Source organism: Dipodomys ordii, unplaced genomic scaffold, assembly GCF_000151885.1.
Source record: "Dipodomys ordii isolate 6190 unplaced genomic scaffold, Dord_2.0 Scaffold33, whole genome shotgun sequence".
Classification (NCBI taxonomy): domain Eukaryota; kingdom Metazoa; phylum Chordata; class Mammalia; order Rodentia; family Heteromyidae; genus Dipodomys; species Dipodomys ordii.
The window spans coordinates 8,969,662-8,994,209 of record NW_012267249.1 but is presented as its reverse complement, the minus strand read 5'-3'; the positions used below and the strand labels follow the sequence as shown (position 1 = coordinate 8,994,209).

Here is a 24,548-nt window from a genome sequence, read left to right as displayed (position 1 = left end):
CCACTAAGACAAGCTTTATGATCCCAGACTTCTCATTTTCTGTCCTTTTTGTCTCAACAGAAAACAAGTTTGGAATTCTATATTGACATCCACGCCCACTCCACCATGATGAATGGCTTCATGTATGGCAATATCTTTGAGGATGAGGAACGGTTCCAAAGGCAGGCTATTTTCCCCAAGCTCCTTTGCCAGAATGCTGAGGACTTCTCCTATGTAAGTCACAAGCTCTCACATAGCCACCCCTCTCACCCCCGGGATGCCCCCGTGCTTTTTCCTTTTGCTGCCTCCCTCTCTTTCTTCTGCCTCGGATCAGTTTGAGTGGACCTTTATAGAACACTTCCAGTTCTTGCATGAGTGATAAAGGCAGAGGCTTACAAGCTATGAGTTCGTCCTAAATCAGGAAGCAAGACTCCAACAGGGCAGTGTTTGAGTTATCTGAGAAGCTGGCGTTTAATTAGTGGGTCTGACCCCAATATTAACAAGGAAAAGAAACTCACTGAGTACCTCCCCCAACTCATGTTGTTTCCAGGGGCTCTTTTTACCTACCCTAACTGGTTTAATTCAAGTTAACATGTCTGCTCAAAGGGCCATATGCCCACCATTCTCTTCTTCCACAACTATTTCCCAGCTTCCATTTCTCTGTCAGTAATTGGCAAGTGAGCTCTGTCTACTCTGACTATACCACAGCTTCCCAGGATGACATGTATAGCTATAGATATGAAAGTCCCCTGCAGACAATAAAGACCTCAACAAACTCCCAAGACTGTTGCTACCTTATCACATGTGAGAAAGATGGTGCAGGTTGTAAGTTTGAAAAGGCTTGCAGCAGAAGGCAAAAGTGAAAAAGAGCAGAGAGCAAAGATAAGGGAAGGATCAGAATATGGTGCTGGAGCATGTGATTTTTTTTGCCCATTTCCCTTTGTTTTGACACTAAATCTCTGGGCCTTGTTATTTCCATGTGGCCACAGGGGGAGAAACCCATGGAGGTCATAGCAATTTTTGGAGTTGATGAGCTGAAAATTCACCTGTTCATTGCTTCAGGCTGGACATTAGTGAGGATGATGGATTTCTTTCTGCTCTGTAAAATGCATTTTGAATCCAAGAATCTTTGCATGTTAGACCAGGAGAGAAACTGAGATCGTTTAGTCTAGTCTTTCTTTCTACCTAAGTGGTACCAATGGTCCAGGAGAGTTGAGAATCTAGTGCAAAGTATCCATCAATTAAAGGTAGAATCAAAGCATGTACCTGCCCATTTGAAGATATATTAGACAAAAATAGCCACACTTTATGTAGGAAGCTCTATGGGACGACCAACTTGTCTCTTTGAAACCAGGGCAATTTCAGAGCAGGCTCTGGCCTCCTGGGTCCAGATACCTTGGAAGGTAGGTCACAGGTCTCAGAGACCCTCTCAAGGGTGAGGTTTCCAGGACCTACAGAAGATATACCATCTGGAAGCCTTATTTCTGACTTTGTCTAATGATGTTCCTGCAGTGCAATCTCCTTAGGAACTCAAGGCTGGAGTCAAATTATCTATCCTGATCCAATCAGGGTCACTTCTCTGATTTTCAGATCCCAACTCCAAAATGGGAGAGTTAGATATCACTACAAGGGTTTCAAAGAGACCTTTCCCCATCTGACATTCTATGATTTTTTTCATCTGTTCTTTTACTTTAACACACACACACACACACACACACACACACACACACAGAGTTTTGTTTCTTTCACTGTCTCTTTTTTCCCTCTTTTCCTTCTTTGATCTCTCTCTGAATACTGCAAATATCCTCTTACTAAAACCACAGTTTTCATTCCCTTAGATTTCCATAAGTTCACAACATCAAGTGAATGGACCCTTGCAATTCCACTATACAGATGAGAAACTGATATTAGGCCAACTAAAGCAACATACTTACTGTTTCACCATCAAGAGGCAGTAGAACTTGTGTTTCAACAGAGCACTGGATGGAACTTCTCGTTCTTTTCTAGCTACAATAATGGATTATGTCAACACCCTAATGAAGCAGCATGACCCCCAACCTCTGATGATGTGGGACACGAACCTAGCTATCTCTAGTGGGGTTGAAGACATGGGGTTACCGCAGGCACATAATCCTAGGCTCAGATCTCTACTATTTTTTTTATTTTTTTATTGTGAAAATACTGTACAGAGGGGTTACAATTACATGGGCAAGATAATGAGTGCATTTCTTATCAAACATTGTAGCCTCCTCCTTTGTTTCCCCTTCCCATCCCTTCCCATCCTCCCCCTGGCCCCCCCCACGCAATCCTCCCCACTACCCCCCCTCCCTTTATGAGCGTCAGTTTCCTTAACTGTAAAGAGTTAAAATGTTAGCAATGATGCTTAGGCCTTCCTTTGAAGCCTAAATGAGACACTACATGTGAGAACAAGATGATAAACTGAAAGCACTGCCTATAGTTTATTTCCGATGATCAGCATAACGTAGTCCTTTCTAGTTCCCTGTCTGCTTGCCGGCACTCGATGCGCCCCTGGTCAAATTTCCATCGAGAGTTGTTGAATGGCAGTCACTATGATCCAAGAACCCTACTCAATTCTTTCACTTAATTGGGATTGTTGATCCCATCTATCCTTTTAATAACCCCAAGAAATGGGATTTCTAATGAAGAAGACCTGATGACATGGTATGATTTTCTTGTGACTCAGTAGTCAGAAGGAGCCCAATACTAATAGTTCCCTTTGACTTTCTCTCATAGTCAAGCACGTCCTTCAACCGGGATGCAGTGAAGGCAGGGACTGGCCGACGCTTCCTCGGTGGGCTCCTGGACCACACTTCCTACTGTTATACCCTAGAGGTCTCCTTCTACAGCTACATCATAGGGGGCACCACAGCTGCTGTGCCCTACACTGAAGAAGCCTGTATCCTTCAGCAGGTACCCACCTGGTGGTAGGCCACCCCTCATCCATCTGACAGGCATTCCTGGGAAGGTCAGGAGTCAGTCCCTGCTCAGGAAAAAGGTAGATTTTGGGTAAGCATAAAGCCTGGGGATCGCATCTTCATACTGTCTTGTTCACCCCTGCCCTTCATATGCCATTCACATGGACATCCTTCCAACTGTGTTTACAGTTCCCAAGTTCCAAATCCCCCTGGACCCAGGCCTCTCTACTTGGCCACTCTCTCTTTCCTTTACCCTCCCCTCTCTTGTAAGACAAGTTTTGTTGTTGTACTGGTGTTTGAATTTAAAAGTCTTGGGCTTCATAGGTAAATGTTCTACCCCTTGAGTCTCATCTCCAGCCCTTTTTTGCCTTAATGATTTTTACATTCTGTCCAAGTCCATCTTCAAACCATACTCTTCCTACCTCATCTTCCTCCCCACTTCCCTCTCCATGTAACTGGGGTAATAGCATGCACAGCTATGTTTGGCTTATTTGTCAGGATATGGTCTCACTAACTTTTTGCACAGGATGGCTCCATGGTCTTCCCAATCTCTTCCTCTGGAGTAGTTGGAATTATAAGCATGAGACACCACATGCAGCCTGATCTGCTGCTGTCTGAGGTATGTAAGCACACAGGCTCCTACAGGATGACACTCAAAGGTTCCAAGGTAGAGTTTAATGACTGACTCCTTTTAACTCTGAGCATGTAAAACCATTTTCTCTTTTATCTCTGTCTTCTAATACTCTGTTCTGACACGTTCTCCCCTCTCTACCCACTATTTTTCCTTTTTCTTATTTTCTCCTCCCTGCTCCTTTTCCTTCTCATTCTACCCCGCCCTCCTCACTTGCCTTTGTCGCTCTGTTTCATATTGTCTTCTCTTTTCTTCCCATCCTTCTTTGCTTTCTTTCTCTCCTTTTCACTTCCCCTCCATCTTTCTTAATTTTCTGCCCTTGTCCTCAGTGCATCTATTTCCCTTTCTTTACTTTTTCTCCTAGTTTCTTCATAAAATTTACCTAAAAACTCCTAAGTTGGCCATAATGAAATTAGGGGTTGTTCTTTGGCTTCTTTGGGTTTTGGGTTGTTGTTGGTGGTGGTCATGGGGCTTGAACTCTGGGCCTGGGCACTGTCCCTCAGCTCTTCAGCTCAAGGCATGCATTCTACCACTTGAGCCACAGTACCACTTCCCGTTTTCTGGTGGTTAATTGGAGATAAGAGTCTCACCAACTTTCCTGCCCAGGCTGGCTTTGAACCAGGATCCTCAGATTTCAGCCTCCTGAGTAGCTAGGATTACAGGCATGAGCCACCAGTGCTGGCTTTGATTTTTAAAAGGGGATTATTTAGTAATTCTATCTTCCTGTGTGTTGGTTTTAATTCCAAAAACCACTGTATTATGGCTGTGACAGATCGTAATGTACTCTGCTTTCATTTATCGTTTGGATTTTACATTAATCTCTTTCTCCTTTCCCAACTCATAATTTTCTCAGAGAAAGAACTATAGTTGATGGACAAAAAAGGAAAAGGATGGGAAAAAGTTTGTGGACTGTTGTCCTTCAGTATCTGGTGTGGGGGAGGGGGCAAGGCTTTGTTCTAGACCTCATCATATAAATGGTATAGTATTTACTTATAACCTGCATATATATTCCCATATACATTAAACCATCTGCAGACTGTTTATAATACCTAGTGCAATGTAAATGCCGTGTAAATACTTATTATAATTTATTGTTTAGGGAGTAATGACAAGAAAAGTATACATATTTATTGCAAGTGAATTAAAAAAAATCCTTTCTGTCTATGGTTAGCAGAATCCTCAACTGCAGAAACCATAGGTATGGAAGGCCCACCATATAAATAAATTTTCCTTCTACAGAAATAAAAGTGTTCCTCTTATCCCTTCTTTAACCTTTAAGATGTGTTTTTGGACTAGTCCACTGAGCCAATGGCAGCCTGGTAGCTCCTAGTTACCTTGCTGGGAACATGGGAAGCAGGGCAAGAGTCTGGGAGGGAGGGAGGCTAATAAGGGGGAGGCCTGATATTAGAGCAGTGTTCCATCCCCTATAGAACAGAGTCCCCTCCCCACAAGCACAGAAACTGAGACAGCCATCTTGAAATCTGCTCACTCCACAAGGCCAAGGCAGCAGGTTCTGCACTGAAACACATGAGCTATTTTCCAAAGTCCTAGCCATTTGTGCCCCCACAGAGGCCCCCTCAGCCTCCTCCCCCTCCACCCCCATTTGATGATTTGTGGTCAGTGACTTCTCCAGAATGCCATCACACTTTAGTATATTCATTAGTCAATTCCATTCTGCACCTGCTTTGCTCCAAAGGAGATAGAAGGAGCTCCTGAAGAAGAGTTCCAGCTTATTCCCCAAAGAGGACATCTGTACCATTGTGCACAGATCCAGACCAAGAAGGGACCTCATGAGCTTTTCTGCCTTGACTGATCTTAGCCAACCATCCATCATTTTCAGCCACCTAAGTTGCTAGGATTGCAGGTATAAGCTACCATCACCTGGCTTATACAAGGAACTTCAATAGGAGTGATGGAGATGCCAGAACTACAGATGAAGACATGCCTTAGAAGGCTGTTAAGATGATCCAGATGGAAGATGGTCCAGGCCTAGACTACATTGTTGGCTGTAGGATATCTTGAATGTAGGATTGGGAAGAGTGGGGAGTGAAGTGTTTGGGGATGGTAGTGGGACACAGGAGGTAGTGGTTAGAGAGCGTCAAGGATAAATGGAGAAGTTGTATACCAGCAGAACAAAGCAAAGAGACTGTTGTTCTGTCTGCCAGAGGATGAAAAGGAGAAACTAGAGTTACACCAGAGAAGTGAAGGCTAATTTCAATGCACACAAGGATGATACTTTTATTTCTTTTTGAAATCCTCATCTATTTTATAACAGAGAGACTTTAGCCAGACAGATTGTGATCTTCGCTGGCTGCTGGCTCCATGTCCCAATCAGAAAAAGAAATTACATGGTCTGATGGGAATGGCAGGATGGTCTGGGAGGAAGTGTCCTCTAGACTGTGAGTCAGGAGACCTGGTTCTGATGACAGCACAAGTCACATCCCAGACAGTGCCCTTCAGTAAGTCCTCTAGTCTCTCTGAGGTAAGCTGCCTCACCTTTACAAAGAGACTGAGGACTTTCATGCTTTCCTACCCCTGCTGTAGGCTTAAGATATTCATGGGGGAAAAAATATGGTGCTAGCAAAGAGAACAGCCTTTATATTCAGATGTATCAGGATTTGAATCTTCTCTCGGCCACTTAACAGATGAGAAAATTACATAAACTCACTGAACCTTGCTTTCCTCACTGACTAAAGAAATTAAATGTATGAGTAACTGCAGGTCAAATTACTGAAAAAGTCAATATGAAGGAGGTCCCACATTTATGTCAGAGAAGAAGCGATGTTGGTAGGACCGTGATGGAGTCACCACAACATGCCATCTGGTTCATGCAGAAGGGAGATACACACTTCCTGTAATGGAGTCTCCTTGAGTCTTTTATCCAGAATGGCTCTTTTCTAGTCTTGTTCTCTGACTTCCTTCTCTTCCATGTCTGGGAAATAGTACCATGGAGGACATAGTTTCTGATCCTTACCTAGCTGTTGACTTTGGGTTACTTATCTCACTACTCTTGAGTCTGTTTCCCCAGTTATAAAATAAAAATCACTCCCATATTGCAAGGTGATCAGGCACTCAACAAAAATGCCCCTGTCTCCTTCTTCTCAGCCCTGCAGACCACATAGCTTTCCATCTGTTTCTTGAATCTTCACCCCAATGATCTGGCTTTGAAATCAGCAATGGAGACTTGAATCTTAATGCCACCATAATGCCTGGCTAGATGTCTTTGAGCCAGTCTTGACCTCCAGGGTGGAATACTTCCTACCTGTCAGAATTAGTATGAAATAAAATTGTGTATGTTTGCTCACTACTCTGTTTCCAGCTCTGATACTCTGAAACTTTTTGTGGTTCTAAATCTGCTATGTGAGTCTATGCTTTCATGAAATTGTGATCAGTAAACAGTGTCCTAGCAGCTGATTAGATCAAACCAATAGCTACTTTCAGTCTTTAATGATTTAAGGATTCCTAATTTTGAGGCTCTCCCTGGCTTTGAGAAAAGCCTGGGGCTAAAATGTAAATAGAGGTAATTTTATGGAAAACCATCGATTTTTACAAGAACATAACAGAGGAGACATCCTCAGATATCTTTCTGGTCCTGGGACACTTGCCTATCCCCAGTGTGGCAAGAAAGCAGCTCTGGTGTCAGAGTTCCAAGTATAAGAGTTTTGCTTAGTATTATTCCTGCTCAGGCTCTAACTTGTTTAACCACTCTGAACCTCATCTTTAGAGTGAGGTTAATAATTGTTAACTTCTCAAGATTGCTGTGAGGTTGGTAGGGGAAACTTCTTGTTGTCATGATCAAATGAATGACTAAGCACATACAATACTTGATATTACTAAATATTAGGTCTCTTGACTTTCCTTCTTATCATTTATTATTTTTTGTTGTTGTTGGGAAATGATAGATTCCTTAGACTTTTGGAGCTTTCTTCAGCAAACCCTATTTACATTTTACCAGTCCGCCAAGTAATAAATATGCTCTGTTCAAATGATTTAAGAAGAGAAGGGAGAAGGCTAAACTGGAATCATAAAGTAACCAAGAGCTTCTCCTCCCTTTGTTTATGATCTGGTTACAAGCCAACAGGAAATAGCTCTTTGACATAATAAATGGCAAAAAAAAAAAGCATTATAGAAAGAGACCTAGCATCCGAGAGTAGGTCAGTTGCCACCCAGGCTTGTAGTTTATTGAAGTCAGATAATGCTGGCTGTGGGAGAAGGGTGTGGTCATCCAGATCCTACTATGCTGGGTGCAATGGGTCCTCTGAAACATACATCAAACATTGAAGACATCATTTGTTTACTCATCTAGACAGAAAAATTCATTAAGTACTAGAAAGAGATAGAAAATAGGCATGATTCCTTCCTTTAAGAAGACCAATTCAAGGAAGGGAGAAAGTGCTCTGACAGAGAACTCTCCTGGCTAGAGAAGTAGTGGGAGTCATCTAACCCAACTAAGGTGGTGGGAGAGAGAGTGGGAAAAACTTCTTGGAGGAATAGAACCTAGAACTCAGACCTGCAAGGTGAATGAGATGAAATCGGTGGAAAAAGGGGTGCAACAACCTTTCTGGCATAGAGTACAGGAGAGAATCTAGATGCCAGGGAGGATGACCTATGCAAGCATTGGAAAGTAGCTGGGGCTGGGGTAGACATGTCCAGCGATCAGTGAACAGAAACAGAGTCAGGCCATGAAGAGGAGAAAAATATGTGGAAGGTAGAGCAGGTTCATATACAGTACTAACAAGGTACAATTATGAAACAAGTTAATTGTTTGTCAAATCCACTGGCTTTACAGATAGGTGGACATAGATTATAGATCTAGAGGTATAAAAGCTCTGGCAGGCCCCATGAGTTTCCAATAACTCTCAGGAAATTAAAAGATCTCTAATTAATTCTAGTCACAAAACAGTCTCAGTTGAGCAATTACCATGTCTAGCCCAATCAAAAACACCAAATCTCTTCAAAGAAAAATCCTCCCCATCCTCTAGCTAAGTTCTATCTCAAACAAGCTACTCAAACAATCCATCAAATATGATGGCTAAGGAACTCTGCTTTGACTTCTGCTCCCCTCATTTCCCCCCCCCCACATACACACACCTCCTTTTTTTCCTGGCAGAATGGTAGTTGTTTAGGATGCTGAGGTTGAGCAGGATAGGGGAGAGGAAGAAAGGATCAGGGTGGATCTTAGGTAACCAATGCTTCCAGAGGCTGGCATGGATAATTCAATAGGAGTTTACTTTTTTGGTGCTGGCGATCTGTTGACACGTGAGCCAGCAGTTCACCAGGAGTGGTTCACTGTGACCAAGGTCATTGCATCCCTTAAGGGGCTCTTATCTCAAGATGAGCTGAAGGCTGCAAAACTGGTGTCAAGTTTCCTTTTGCAAGTCCTCGCTGGTGGTCGCATACCTCACTTTGAAATGTAGTGTGTCTCAAATTTTGGAATCTTAGTTGAAGCCAAGACTAAGAGAATTCTGTTTCACATGTTCTACTGTGTAGCAGGAAGGATTGAAGTATATTCTAATGGTTTTGAGATAGAGCAGAGGGACAAGTCATGGCAGGCACTCAGATTGTTGGTGTGAATGTGTCAGATAGTAGGCAATCACTTAGACTATTGGAGAAAGGAGCTGGTGAGGTGGGTATTTTGAGTTCAATTTATGAGGTGTTGAGGCTCCTGTGACATCCAAATAGAGAACTTTGGTAGATAGATATCTCTGTGGGCCTGAAGTTCTGAAGAGAGACCTGGCTTTTGGATAGATTCCTTAAAGGTACAAAATATTATAAAGTTACAATAAAGGAAATGCTTGTCTTGCTATGCACAGTCAACACTGGCTTCTGCTTGGTGAATTGGTGAGAAGAATGATGAGACAGGTGTTCATATTCTACTACCAGAGCAGCTTTTCCCCATGTTCCCCTTAGATAGTCGCACGGCTTTGTGAAATCACTTCACCTCACTAGCCAAAGCCTGCTCTGAGGTAGGCCCTCAGTGAAGGCAAATGAAAGGGTAAATGAAGGGAAGAAAGCCTTAGCTAGCTTCTGCTGTAAGGACAATGAAATCTGTGTTGTTCAGAGGAGTTATCAACATGTGTGTGTATGCTTGAGGAAGACAGCCTGGGTTGTCATTATGCCCACTTAATTAGGTGAACCGAAGAAGAGGCAAACAAGTCTGATCTATTGGTTGACAGCTTAAGATACCCAGGAACTTCTCAGTTCTTCTTTGTCTTACCGAAAGTAATAGCTTTCTAAGATTCATAAGCAAGCTGGATATGGTGGCTCAAGCCTGTAATAGCTTCTTGGGAGGCAGAGATCAGGAGATTGCAGTTCAAGATCAGCCCAGGCAAAAAGAAATTTGTAAGACTATCTTTCAACTAATGGCTGGACTTGGTGATATGTGCCCATTATTCCAGGTACAAGGGAAGCAAACCGGCTATGTACAGTGGTACACATCTGTCAGCCCAAGAGACATGGAGAAGTAAAGTAGGAAGACTGCAACCCAATCTGGCCTGAGCATAAAGCTAGACCCTACCTAAAAATAAATGTGAGAAGGTGCTAGATATATGGCTCAAGTGGTTGAGTACCTGCTAATTAACTATGAGGCCCAATTCAATTCCCAATACTGCCACAAGGATAAAAACCAAACAACAACAAATGAAAGCTTTGAAGCTAACTCGTACTGATGTCTGTTTATTTTTTTTTTCTCTTCCTTGCGGACATGGACTAGAGATTGCGTGGGGCTTGAATTCAGGGCCTGGGCATTGCACTTTTGTGCACAAGGTTAGCACTTAAACATTTTGAGCCACAGCACCACTTCCAGTTTTCTGGTGGTTAATTAGAGATAAGAGTCTCGGGGCTGGGAAGGTGGCTCAGTGGTAGAGCACTTGCCTTGCATGCATGAGGCCCTGGGTTTGATTCCTCAGCACCCCATATGCAAAAAGAAAAAAAGCCAGAAGTGGCGCTGTGGCTCAAGTGGTAGAGCGCTAGCCTTGAGCTGAAGAGCTGAGGGACAGCGCCCAGGCCCGGAGTTCAGGCCCCACAACAGGACCCCCCCAAAAAAAAGAGTCTCATGGACTTTCCTGCCCAGGCTGGCTTTGAACCAGGTCCTTAGATCTCAATCTCCTGAGTAGCTAGGATTACTAGCATGAGCCACTAGTACCCAGCTTGGATTACAGGCATGAACCACCAGAGCTCGGCTTGGGGATTGACTTTTAAATATGAATGCTTAATGATCGACTGGCTGAGTGAGTGAATGAGTGAGTGAATGAATGAATGAAAGAATGAATGATAATAATACCAATGGTAAAATTTGTAACAGCAAGAAGGTGCTTTGTGTAAAGGGCCAGGATCCCTGTACTGGAGCAGTGTCTTTGCCTGAAACTTGCCACATAGGTTTGAGGAAATCTGTTCCTTTCTCTGGGTTCAAATTTGATGATAAAATGTTATGACCTTCACACTTATTTCCAATCAGTAAATACAGAGGTAGGTAGGGAGATGGATGAATCCTTTGAGTTGGGCCTTTGAGATAGAAGTAGAGAAACTGAAACTCAAAAAAGCAAAATCAAATAGCATATCCAAGACTGCCTGTCTACTAAGTGGCAGCGTAGGAATTGAAATTCATACTGGTCCAGCTCCAGGTCTCTCTGGTGCTTTTCCCTTACCTTTGAGTCTCAGAGAGGATAGGACTCATAGCCAGCTTACTATCCTCCTGAAACTCCTCTGTGCAACACCTGCCCCTGACATTGACCTGTCTGCCATCCAGGACCACCCAGGCATAGTTCTGCCAGATGTCCCCAGAGCCTCCCTCTGTGGCATGCCATCCAGCTATCTCACCATCTGTGACCCCTGTCTTGGACATCCCTCTCCCCCACTTCCCAACTCTAGATCAAAGTGTGCTCTGATTCCTGAATGCTTCTTGCCCAGCCCTGGCAAACCAAAATGTCATTACCTTCCCCCAACCTCCCTCAACCCCCCCCAAAAAAATGAGATTTCTAAGGGTTTTATCTGCTGTTGTCAAGTTTATAGCCATAATTCGAAATGCTGTTAATATTACTGTCAGCAGAGAGCTACAAATTACAAAGTTGTAAAGTTACTTTATAGTGATAACTGCCAGCCTTCCCCAGCAGCGCAGCAAGGCTCCATGGAAACCAAGTGGAGGATAGAGAGTTGATATTGTTTCAGGATTATGGCTGTTAGATGCTGGTCAAGAGAAATCTTTGCCAATTCCTAAGTGATGCTAACCTGTTTATCTATATTTAGGCTCACTTACACGCTTATGCACAAAATTACTTGTGTCCCCACCTTCTTGTGCAGATGTAGAAAGATTCCCCCAAGCAAAAGGACTTTACACAAGCTCTACATCATGAGTGGCAGGTTTGCGCTTAGTTTCAAATAGACTAAAGGACGATAAAATGCCTACACGGTAGGTATTTTAATGAGTCATTGTTGAATGGGTGAGTGCCACAAACATAAATGGGGGAGGGGAAGGCTTAGGCTTAGGCACTATTTAGAACAATGCTGTTGAATAATTTCTGCCTTTAGTAGGGTAAAACAATGCAAAAGCAATTTAAAAGTAGAGATGGGGAAATGAGGCTTCCTCTAAGTACTAAAATAGTTTAGGTAGCTTATACTATTAAGTTTAATATTGATCAACAAGGTGATATGTCAATTTCCATAGGCACCACATACCATCCTGACAAAATTGACACTGACTCTGATTATATGGACCAAAAGTAGATTTGGGCAGCCAGGAGAGCTTGGCCTTTCTTTACCCTACTACTGTCATTAGCCCTTGGAACACTGTTCATTTCTGGACCCCCATCTGTTTCAGTTATTGACAAAGCAGGGAGTGCCTCCAGGAGCCTTGTTGGAAAAGAAACCCATCATGCCAGTTTACCATCCTGTGTTCCTGAAGCTAGGATTGGGTGGGGTTGGGGAGAGTGGGGCTCCCCCTGGGACAGGGAGCTTCAGGTGCTAAAACCAGGACAGATGTGTGCAAACCAGAACAGGCAGTCATTCTTCACAGCTTGACCTATGGGGAATACCTATAAAGAAACTGGGATGATTTCCTCAGAAGGAGCATCTGAGAGCTCCGTATTTGCTTTGGTCTAGAGAGCTATCGTGGAGCACAGGGAGTACATTTATCCTCTGTGGCCTTAACGTTCCAAACAAGGACCCATGGGAGGCAACTCCATTCTGAATCTCTATGTGGAAGATCACGACAGGAGGGCTGCCCTCATTCTAAGCCTGGTGTTTATTTCAGGGAATGCGGAGCTGAATGGTTGTAGCCTCTTCCTGGAGATATTCTCAGATGAGCAAAAGAGGAGCAGAAGAGAGTCGTGTACACAGGATCGTGTAGTGACAGAGGGGAGCACTGAAGGTGGTAAAGAAAGGACGTCTCACCTGGCTTCATCTTCAGGGATACCAAGGATGGGAATTGGTGTAGTGCAATCACTTAGGCCTGAAAGGACAAGGGGGTAGAAGAGAACCTTGCATGCAGAGAGCAGCGTGAGCGAGGTCCAGAGCTTTAAGAGAGCTGTATCCCTCATTTAGATGCATCCCGGCCTTGCAAGGGAGAGAGGGAGAGGGGATGAGGCTGGAGAGGAGTTGTAAGAACCAGCTGATGATCCACAGCCACACTACTGCTGCAGAGAAAGCACCTAATCTGGCAGGGGTGGGAAGGCAAGTAGGAGGGGGTCAATGACAGATTGTACTCCAAGCTATTATCCCAGCCATTCATTATCACCAGCCAGATCTTCTCACTCTATTTTGTATCTTGAAAAAGATGTGTTCCCTGGAGAATGGTTCTGAAACAAAGTCAAAGGAACCAAGATCCAGTTTCTCAGATTACTGTATATTGTCTGGTCACAGTATAATCCAGTGACATTGTTATATAAGGAACAGCATGCTGATGTAAGATTTATAAGCCAGGTTGTTTATTCTCTGGAGTTTGCCACTGACTTGCTGTGTGATCTTGAACAAATCACTTCCTTTCCTGGATCCTCCATCTGTAAAATGAAAGGTCTGGACAAAGGGCCTCCATCCACCAACCTTCATTCCGAGAGTTTAATTTGGTTCTAACCTACATTCACTGAACAGCTCTTTTGTTCTGGGCAAGGCTATGCCTGTGATTTTGTCAGACCCCTAGCAGGACAGACCATTCTCCATAGACCAGTCCTCCTTTTCTTCCAGAAAGACCTGGAGGCAGCACATCAAATCTCACTTGAGGCTGCATGCCTCGCTGAGACACAGTGCCTGTCTACGATTTCTTATCCATCAATATTTTCCTCAAGATGATAAATGTGCTGCCAATAAGAGGATGCAGCTGCCAACCCTGTCTGAGACAAGGGCCTCTACTTGGGGTTGTGGCCGTGCTTGGCCTCTTGATGTGTCTCACGAGACAGGAGGCAGGAGTTGTGCTGAGAGGATGCAAGAAGGGACTTGGAGGGAGGAGGAGTTAGGCCCACTTCTCTCAAATCTATGCAGATTTTGCCTTTCATGAGTGGAGAGGAGACAGAGGATTTAAGGCTTGCAGTGCAAAGCAAAATGGATTTGTGGTATTTATGATACACCTTCAGAGTGCCAAGCCCAAGCCCTGGGTATAACATTCAGCAGTGAACCACATGTCTCTCTCTCTGTGTCTCTGTCTCTGTCTCTGTCTCTCTGTGTCTCTCTCTCTGTGTCTCTCTCTGTCTCTATCTCTGTTTCTGTCTCTGTGTGTGTGTGTGTGTCTCTCTCTCTCTCTCTCTGTATATATATTGCATTCAGAACTATCATGTGATTTGGTCCTCACAAAAATCTGGAAAGACCAATATGATTGTGTCTATTTCATAAACAAGGAATCTAAGGGTAAGAGGAGAAAGGTGGGCTTTGTTTCTAAGTGGGCATCCTAAACCAGGACCAGTCCCAGGTTCTAGAAGTGTAGTGCTCTGAATCACAAGTCTGTTAGATGACACAATTTAGAAGTGGTGGGCAACACCTTTCTGATACTTGAGCTCCTTTCTCCTGAAAAAAAAAATTTCCGATTGCCCACTTTAAAAAAAAAATCAATGTCTTTGAAAAAACCACAACCATATGGTCCAGGAGCTTATAGCTGAGATGTAACTAACAGATGGCATTGTTAAATAATAGGATGAAAATGAGGCTGGCCTTCACAGCCAGGCTCACCTGGGTGCAAATCTTGCTTCTGCTATTTGCCAGTTGTGTGACAAGTGACATGATCTCTCTGAGTCTCAGTCTTCCCATCTGTCATTCTGATTCTTAACTCACAAGGACATTTCTAGTAAGTTGAAGTATGGGGGAAAAAAACTTTCTCCAATTCCCAAGAGATTGCTTAGAAAATAGTAGTCACTCAATAAGTGATACCATTATCATTATTGTGACAAACCAAGTACTGAATTAGGTGACAGCAATATAGTTTTGGTTCATGAGGATAGATAAAAATCTGTTTGGATTGTAGGTTTCATGCAACCTTCTATGAAAGGTTTTTAAGATTTCTAAGGGTTCTTGATATTCTTAACTAGCCATTTTTAGCATCATATTTGAAATACAGAGAGCCCAGTAGAGTTTGACATCCTTATCTGTATTCATAGACATAACAGTTTATTTTTTAACATGAGAAAAAATTTATTAATGACTGATCTCAGTACTCAGTCACTGGCCAAGACCTGTGATTGAGGTCAGGGTTCAAAATGACTGAGATATTTGAGATTTGGTCTCAGTTGGAGACTCAGGTGTAAGAACCGTACACCCCTATAGGCTGGGGATTAGGAAACATGAGATGAGCAATAGTCAAGAGACTTATCATAGAATTTAATAACTGCAATGTCCTCAGGTTTTTATTTTGTAATATCACAGACAGTCCACCTCTACCTCAATTTTCCATTCTCTCTTCTACCTATCTTATGAAGGTTGTGCAGATCAAACAGTCAGTGAGAATGAGGTTAAAAATGAGTACGCGCAATGGGATGGTTCTTAGTGAAGGGGAAGAGAGTGGGATGCAAGGCAAAGTTGCAGGTGTCCTACCCCTTAAGGTTTATTACTGAAAGCAGATGTGGCATAGAGCTGACAGGGAGGCACCCAGGGGGATCTGAATTGACTCAATTATCGGACCGCGTCCTCAAGGACATTCTGACATAGGGGAGAGGTGCTGACTGCAGGGCTGTTAAGCCACAGAACTAGTGAGAGTTTGGCTTTTCTCTCTCCAGGCTCTCCCTCATCTGCCTGCCTTGAAGAGATGCTAACTACAATTTCTTCAGTTGCCTGAGCTTGAGGCGCCCTCTTCTGCCCCCAGGGTGCATGGCTGGCTCTGGGAGTCAACTCCTTCTAGGCTGAAGGACTGAAGGCACACAGATTCTTTGTCTGGGCTGAGGCTTGAGCCCTGTGGGAACTGAGTCCCCTTTGGGGAGCCGGAAGATGGAGAAGCACAGCCCTCTGGCGTTTCAGCATTTCTCAGGTTTCTCTCTGCACTCACATCCCTTCATCTTTCCTTTCATCCTTCTTCCCTTCCTCTCAGCCTCTTTGTTTCCATTTCTCTTTTTCTTTGTCTCATGCTGACTTACACAGTCACACCACCTTATCTTCACAGGTAGTTCTATGTACCCTTCTCTCACGTCCTCACTCCCTATCCCTTCTCCATCTAACCTCCCTTCTTGCTTTCCTTCACTCCAACTCTCTCTTGTCTAGTTTTGCTCCCTCTCTTAAGATAAATGGTAGAAACATTTGGCACTCAAATTCACGTTTGAGCCTGGTATTCTCTGTTTAGATGTCAGTGAATGAGTTGCTCAGTGCTCTGAGTCCTTAAGTGATCTGCAAGGATTAAATGCAGGTGATGTGCTGAGCCTAAGACCCTAGGCTGGCTATGACCACTGCAGGGTTCAGCCGTCCCTTTCCTAACTCATCTTTCTTTCAGCCCCATCTGCTGGCAAGCCATTTTTGTTCTTCCTTTTCATTCTTTTCCAATCCTCTCCTCCTTCCTCTCTTCTCCTCTTTCCCCTCTCCTTACACCACAATTCAGATTCAGATTCAAATACCATTCATTGAGAAAACTGGAGATGACCTTCACCTTGAAAGAACTCTCAGAGCTACTGTCTCGCCATCTGCCTCCCCAAGGGAGGATACAGAGGCTTCTTGTATAAGTGTCTGATCAGGATCTGTGAGCTGAGCTAAGGGTATTCAGATGCCAAGGGGAGTCTCTGACCCCAGTGTATCTTGGACAGTTTTGTAGGTAAGGAGTTACATTCTAAGGTCCCGTGTGACAGCTTCATGCATGTCTGTCCATCTGCAGGCCTGTTATTCTTCTTTACTTGTTTGTTCATTTATCATTTGTGGCAAATTGGATCAAAAGAAAATACCACTATAAAGCAATGCAAAACATTTCCCAGCACTGAGCTCCTAAGTAAACATTTCATTCAGGGACCCATATTGGGAACCCAGAGGCAGCGGCCTCTGACCTCCTGAGCATTCCTCTGGCAGATGCCAGCACAAGTGTCATGCAACTGTCTCTCATAGTGTCCCTTGGTGAGAGCCAAGGGCACAGTCCCAAGACACAGATGAAGCATGCAGCTAGATGCCACAGTAACACGGGCATGGGTAGACTACACCCTCCTCCTCCTCTTCCTCCTCCTCTTCCTCCTCCTCCTCCTCCTCCTCCCCCTCCTCCTCCTCCCCCTCCTCCTCCTCTTCCTCCTAAGACAATGTCATGTCTCTCCATTCCACTGCAGAGAAAGCCAGGACCACCAAGTGGTAAAGGATCAAGCCAGAAACTAGGATCACAGAACTTATGGAGGGGCAGAGCCAGGCTTGAATACAGAACCCACTGATTCCATAGCACCTGCCGCACCTCCCGTGTATCTGTGCAGGTTACCTGTGGGATCTAACCTGCCTGGTCCCATCCACCCCAGCCCCTGGGAAGTCAGCAAGACCATCTGCTGTTTGTTCTGTCAGAACAAACCCCTGCTCAAAAGTGTTTCATCTGCTTCTGCTCTACTGGTGGTTTTCTTCCTGGTGACCAGGGGTTTTTCATGGGAAAAACTCTTCCACAGCTCTTTACCCAAAGAAATTGTTGAGAGAAAGTTATTGGGCTCTGCTAAAAGTCATATTTAGATTCTCAAGCAGGACAAGAAGGGAACAGCAACTTCACATGTACATGACTAATTCAAAACACTTTAGTCTTCAAAATGGCAAGTGCTATGGTCAGTGGCTGTTCCACGGGGAATGTGGCACTGCGAATATTAAAATGCCAGGATGGAAGGGCACTGGACTGGATGTGTCTGCAAGTGCAGACAACCACACGTGGTGATGGCTCGTGGTACAGGCCAACTTGTATTACCATGTGAACACACATTGTTGTAAGTGATCAACAGCCTATTCATAAAATGTTTTAGGTAAGCAGTATGCGTTGTCATGAGCCGTTACTACAGATCTCAAAATGGGCAAGGCTCTACCTGGTGATTGTGGGAGATTAGCCCAGGTTGCATTCTTGCTTACATCACACTAGTTTTTATTTCATGGCATTACACCAACATTAAAGCATCCATGTTGGACCCACCAGTCATCTAAGACAAATTTGAAACAACTAATTAAGGACTTGCTTCATATCATCTTAGGACCATGTTGAGAAACAAACCTGTATTTGTTAGCAAACCTCTGTTGGTTTCTGGTATTGTCCTAGAAGTTAGAGAAGCCAGGTTGGAATCCAGTCTACTAAAAGCACAGTGTGACTCGGTCTCTTTATTCTCTCCTCTTTGGGCTTCCACTCTTGCCATCAGTAACAAGTGCCTACCATGTACCAAGCTATGTACTGGGCACTGTGGAACAGTAATGAATAGGATTCTGCTTTCTTACAGGGAAAAGCTACACTAAGAAGTCTCCAAAATCTCCTTCTGCTCAGCTATGCTAAGAACTCAAGGTACAACTATAAGTACAAATGATAGATCAAGACCTTTGGTCCTATTTAGTGGATCTTGGGTCCCTTACAGCCTAGATATAGAATTTTATGTTTACTCCGGTGGTTCCAATAGCCGTGTATACAGACCCTAGTAGGACCAGATAGAGAGGCTAGTGAGCACATCAATATCAAAAGGATCAGATGTTGGCCATTTATCAATTCAATTATTTATTTAATGAGACTTGTTTGGGGCTTCAAGTATTGAATAGGACTATGGCTGGTGTGTGCTGTCTGGCCTTATTAGTATCTGCTATACCCAGGGAACTTGCTTTTGCCAATAGGATGCTAACACAATGAGCTTGGGTAGAGTTCTTCAATGTGTCTGTTAATTTGGCATGGCACTGGGTATTCTGACAGTCCACTAGGAGAAAAGCATGTTCTTGGGAGCTGCTGCTGCAGTGGTCCTACCCCAAAACAAATGCGGAGAAGGCAGACCTGACTTCAACTGGTCTTTGGTAGCCAAATTAGTATGAAGCCTGATCATCTAGATGAATTTATACCAGATCAGTCAAACCAGCACCTGCAGACCCATGAGATACAGAGAGAGTGAAAGAGAAGGGGGGAAAGATATTTCTTTAAAATGTCCTAAATCATTAAGGGAGGAATTGCAGAGAAATGAGGCAGGGAAGAAGATCGGGGTCCCTGTTTTACATGCCTGCTTAGTCATCTTAGGTACTGGCCATTTTGAGGAATAGCATGATCAGATTTGCAGACTTTTGTGCCCACAGGGAAAGACTGGGCACCCGCAGGAGCCAGTAGAACTTGAGAGGGGTCCAAAAAGGCCTTCCAGCTAGGCTTTCCATCCAGTGGACCTGAGAGGACTTTAGCATTTTCCGTGCCCTAGCTGAGGGAGGAAAGTTTAGTAAAGAGTCTGCAGCTGAAGACTTGAACAGCTTATTGCTGTAGCAAGGGAACGACCATTCAGCCTTTGCAATCTTATGAAGCTTACAATGGCCCAAGCCTGGCAGCTAATAACTTCTAGTCAAAGAAAACTTCTTTTCCCTCTGTCCATTTTTTCCTTTACTGGGCAAACAAATGGCATCTTCTTTCTCTGAGAGTCATGGCATGAAAAATTGGAAAGTAATGACAGAGTTGTGAGGCCTCCAGCCCCTCCCTGCCCAGCAGAGGACTTGCCATCTGTTCTGACCTACCCCCTTCCTGTCAAGGTCCGTTTCCTTCAGGCTTCACACATCCCTCCCTCTACTCAGATGTTCAGATGGTGGTGGAGAGCAGAGCTAGTGTTGCATCTTTGCATTCATAATATACTAGCTGAGGATGTTTTATTACCCTGTCGAGACAAAAAACCATGGGATGCATTTCAATTCAAGACCTAGTCGACTGCAGCGCTGTGTGCCTGGATCCAGCACAGCAGCCTTGGCTCCAGCTCTGAAAGCTGTCACCAGATTCATCTGCCCCAGATATCTCTACTGGGCCCATCCCCTCCTACTATGCTACCAGACCCATACAATGCTTAGATGCTGAAATCGAGGACAGAGTCAAAGACAGTGTTAGTCTAGATTGCTCTGTGACCTTGACCTTAGGGTGGTCAAAGAGCTTGAACTGTTGGAGATGACTTTCGGGGGAGCAGGGATTATGGAGCCGGGTAATAAGATTACCCAGAGTGAAGTGCATCCAATGTACGAGGGCTTTTGTATGCACAGACAGGTTCACAATGAACTGTTGCAATAACCTAGTGAGGAAGAGGCATTCGTTCATAGCTTGCAGTTTAGAAAACTAAGGCTCAGCATGGAAAAATAATCTGAAGAGATGTGCACAGCCAGCGAGTGGCTATATTTGAGTTCTTCAAAACCAAAGACATCTTCAGGAGAAAATAAGGAGAACAAGAAAAGGTTCTTGAGCCACAAAGTAGCAAGAGGAAATCATTCTATTAACAGGAGTGGGTGGTATATAAGGAGAAGCTTGTTTACTCTAGACCAGATTAATATGATTAGGGGAGCTTGGGATGTTCATACCTCATTCCTCAATCAAGAAAAGAAGGACCAAGAACTTCTATCTACTGAGTTCACAGTGAAGTTGCAAATTTAAGGAAAGGCTATCTGTTATGTAGCAGGTATCATACACTAGATATTTTCCCTAATTTAGTCTTAAAACATCCAAATAAAGAAGGTAGAACAGGCTTTTAGCTCTCATGTTATTGATGTGTACAGTGAAAGTCTAGGAAATAAAGCAGCTTTCTCCCATGGCTGGTAGAAATGGGGATCAGAATTCCCACAATAGCTGCCTAGTTCCACAGCCTGCGCTTTTAACCAGAAAACTCCAGTAGAAGGTGGGGTTGAAGGGCCCTAGATGCTGAAGTGTTGGGGAAAGAAAAGTAGAACAAATTGATGAGTAAAGAAAAAGGAAAAAATCCTAGGAGTTGAGAAACCGAAACATCAGTGTTTTGTGGACTATAATGCCTTACCAAGATCTGATTGGGAAGATACTAGAAAAAGGAAAACACAGTCTTATCTGGAAAGATATTGAATTTCAGCCAGGAGAGTCTGCAGAGTAGATGGCAATCATTTTCTATAATCTACCTGAACTAGAAACCCAGTTCTGTCTCCAGTCCCACCTGTGTCTGTGGTGGGGGTAGGAGGGAGAGCAGTTCTTATGGCCAGCAGGGCCCTCTGTTAGGCCCTAACCACTACAGTCTTCAGTCTATCCAGAGTTAACTCCCAGTGCTACAGTGGAGCAAGCTTCAAAGAGAGGCAGGGACTGCCTGGTTTGCACCCCTCTGGACCCATCCCCTTATCTGGTAGGTTGCATTATCTGTTGCAATTAGGCTTCATTACAATGTTGATTAATAACATCTTGCTTGGGCTAAGTATATGACGGGATCAGCATAGTGGCCATAATCTTATTGTTCTTTGCAGCTATTTACCCACAGTTACCACACCTGTAGGGCCCCAAGGGAAGAAGTCATAGAGGCTGTGAAGATTCCTCCCCAACAGGAGGCCAGAGACAAGAGAGAGCATGAGATGTAGGTGGAGTCTGAACATCAAGAACTTAGAGGGATAAGCTAAGCTCAGAGTCTGGGTTACAGAAAAGGTACCAACTGGTGGTCCATGACTGACCCTTTCATACAAATGATAGGTTGGCTAAGAAAATATTTGCTGGCTGGTGAGCTGGTTAGTTGGTTAATGGAATTTTGAATTTGAGGTTCATTGAGCATGATATTTATTGTCTGACTTGTCAGTCACTTCATGTTACTTAATACTGTCATTGCACATATTTAAATTATGAGCCTGTCCTCTGAAGCCATTTGAGCTTATAGCTGTTCTGTATGTGTTGGCGAAGGGGACACACAAGAGCCTCATGTCACTTGTTATAGCTGGAGTGTTAAGTGTGAGATAGGTCAAGAAGAGGCACTAAAGAGAGCAGCAGGAGCCAACGCCTCGAGGAAGGCCTTGTATATACCATGGTTAATGGGTTTGGACTTGATCCAGAGAAAGCGCAGAATCATTATAGAGGTTTAAGTCAGAAAAGACTGCAGTCAGACCTGTATATTAGGAATTCTCTCTGGCAACAGTAAAAGGATAGATTGCACAGTAGTAAGAGTCTCAGAGGCTGTTGTAGTACTACAGAAATGACCACAAGGCCAAAACTGAGGCAGAAGCAGCGTATTGGAGGGGATGAAAGTTAGTTCTGAGCTGGACTTACAGAAGAGTATTCATTTCCCTTCCTGAAGGAGGGGCAACAGTACCTGTTTGATCACAGGCCTCACTGGAGTTCATCTGAGTTAGAGAAGATCCCCACAAATGGAGGAGCGCTGGCTGCATACCAGATCTTCTAAAGATCTTCTACAGTGTGAGAGGGGGGAGAAAATTTCTAGTTTGGGTGTCCTAGTCTCTCTCTCTTTCTCTCTCTCTCCTGCCCTCTCTTCTCTTCTCATCTCACTACAGGAGCCAAGCTTTGCCAAATTTTAATTTAAAATCTCAGAACTAAGCCCAATTTTACATATCAGAACTCTAAAGCATCCTGATGAGCAGATAATTTCCCCAAGCTACTGGTGACTGAAATTTTTGGTCATATCCTTTTAGTATATTTCCAGAAATTCATTTCTTTTTGTCTGATTGTTTAATCTATCTGTAAATCACTTTTTCTGTTTGTCTTCACTTTATGTCTCTATGTCTAAAGTATTTCTGTGTCTCCATGTAATTTTTTTACATCTTTCTCCCTGTTTCCCTTTGTCTCATATTCTCTTCTTTTTTTCCCTTTTCTTCTCCCTCTCCTCTCCTGCTCCTCCCTCTAACTCCTTCTATCAACTCTTTCTCCCTCTGACTCTTTCCATGCTATCTCTTCTTCTTTGTCCCCTATTCTGATTAGACAAATGACTCAGGGATGAGGCCAGTCTCTGCCTGGTGGTTAATTGATGTCTGGTATAGAATTGCCTAAGTGAAGAACTCTTGTCATTAGCAAGAGATGGGTTGCCTTGGCCCACAACTAGGAAACCTTTGAAATCCTGCATCTAAATTGCTATTCTTTTGACTGCTGCTAGTGATGCTAATTAGCTGTGTTAATTGGATGTTTTGATATTTGAAGAGCAAAGCAATCCAACTCCTTCCTCCAGAAAGCCAAAATAATTAATGAACTTGGCAGCAACATTGGCTCTTTTTCCACAGTGGACACAGCCAGCGATTTTGGGGCAGGCAAGGGGTTGTTCTGAGGAAGTGTCTTTCCTGCTCTTAGAGAGAAGGAGAAGCAGAAAGTTGGCAGTATAACTTCCTAGTGGTGAAGTCAACCAGTGGGCAGAAGCCTCAGACCCAGAGATTAATGATTAATATAAGAAATTAGGCTCCCCTCTGCTACTACCTGCCATACTCCTGAACAGCCATGTTTATACTTTTACATCCTGGTGCCTAGCATGTTACTTTGCACACAGTGAGTAACCAACAAGGTCATTGAATTTGATGTTAAAGTTAAATCCAAATACCAACTAAACAACTTTTGGTGAGAAGTTTTGAGCAATACAATGTCACCTCTCTGAGTCTCAATTTTCCTCCCAAGCACACATATTGAGAAAGAGTTTCACAAATATAGGTTCCTTCGACTTGCTTAATTTTAAACTGATGCTTTATTATCCTATTGCAAATGATGCCTTAACTGTATAGCTTACCTCTTTATCTAGTTCAGACTATAAAACAAATGAATGCTAAGGATAAGATATGTGCAGAATTATGTGGGGGATGCAGAGAACAGTTCATCATTTCAACCTTAAAGAGTCTGAGAAGACTTGCTACGGGGGAGGGATTCTGAGGTGGGTCTATGAGTATTCACAAGAGGAGAAGCAAGAGTAGGAGGGAGATGAAGGCATTACATGGATGTATACAGAACCCAGAGTCAGTGACAAGCAACGTTTTGCTCTGAAAAAAAGAGGCTGAAGATCTCTAAGGGGCCCATTAGCTCCACATGACAGAATCCATTGAAACTTCTTTTTCTCATTTCTTCCGGCATTTTTTTCGCTAGGGGGAAAGCAGAACCAAGACTCTAGGAAAGGGATGGTTATGTGTTAGTGAGGAGACTTGACATCTCACTCATTATTAAAACAAACATTCTTCAGAGGCCAGTCCTACCACCAACAGTCTGTAAACTAGTTAGCATTAGTCAAGGTTCTCCACAGAAAGAGAACCAATAAGACATGGATAGATAGATCTATATGTGTGCTTATGTGCATATACACATATATTTAAAGAACATATATCTATACACACAGGGGCCTATAACCTCGATAGACAGACAAATAGATAGAAGTTATTTTTCTATAAAGAGAATTCACAATAAGGAATTGATTTATATATATTATTAATAAGTTTTTTATTGTGAAAATACCATACAGAAGGGTTACAATTACATGAGCAAGGTAATGAGTACATTTCTTGTTTGTTTGTTTTTTTGGGTCCGGTCATGGGGCCTGAACTCTGGGCCTGGGCGCTGTCCCTCAGCTCTTCAGCTCAAGGCTAGTGCTCTACCACTTGAGCCACAGCGCCACTTCCAGCTTTTTTTCTTTTTGCTTATGTGGTGCTGAGGAATCGAACCCAGGGCTTCTGGCATGCAAGGCATGCGCTCTACC

General features: G+C 43.6%; 1 protein-coding gene across 1 annotated transcript in view; it reads left to right on the top strand.

The window, feature by feature from the left end:
* Positions 1-24,548, top strand: part of Agbl4 (ATP/GTP binding protein-like 4) — a 977,755-nt gene that overhangs the window by 928,441 nt on the left and 24,766 nt on the right. The window contains exons 9-10 of the mRNA XM_013016801.1: positions 61-213; positions 2,734-2,896. Coding sequence (XP_012872255.1) covers positions 61-213; positions 2,734-2,896 — 316 coding nt within the window. The remainder of the gene's footprint in view (positions 1-60; positions 214-2,733; positions 2,897-24,548) is intronic.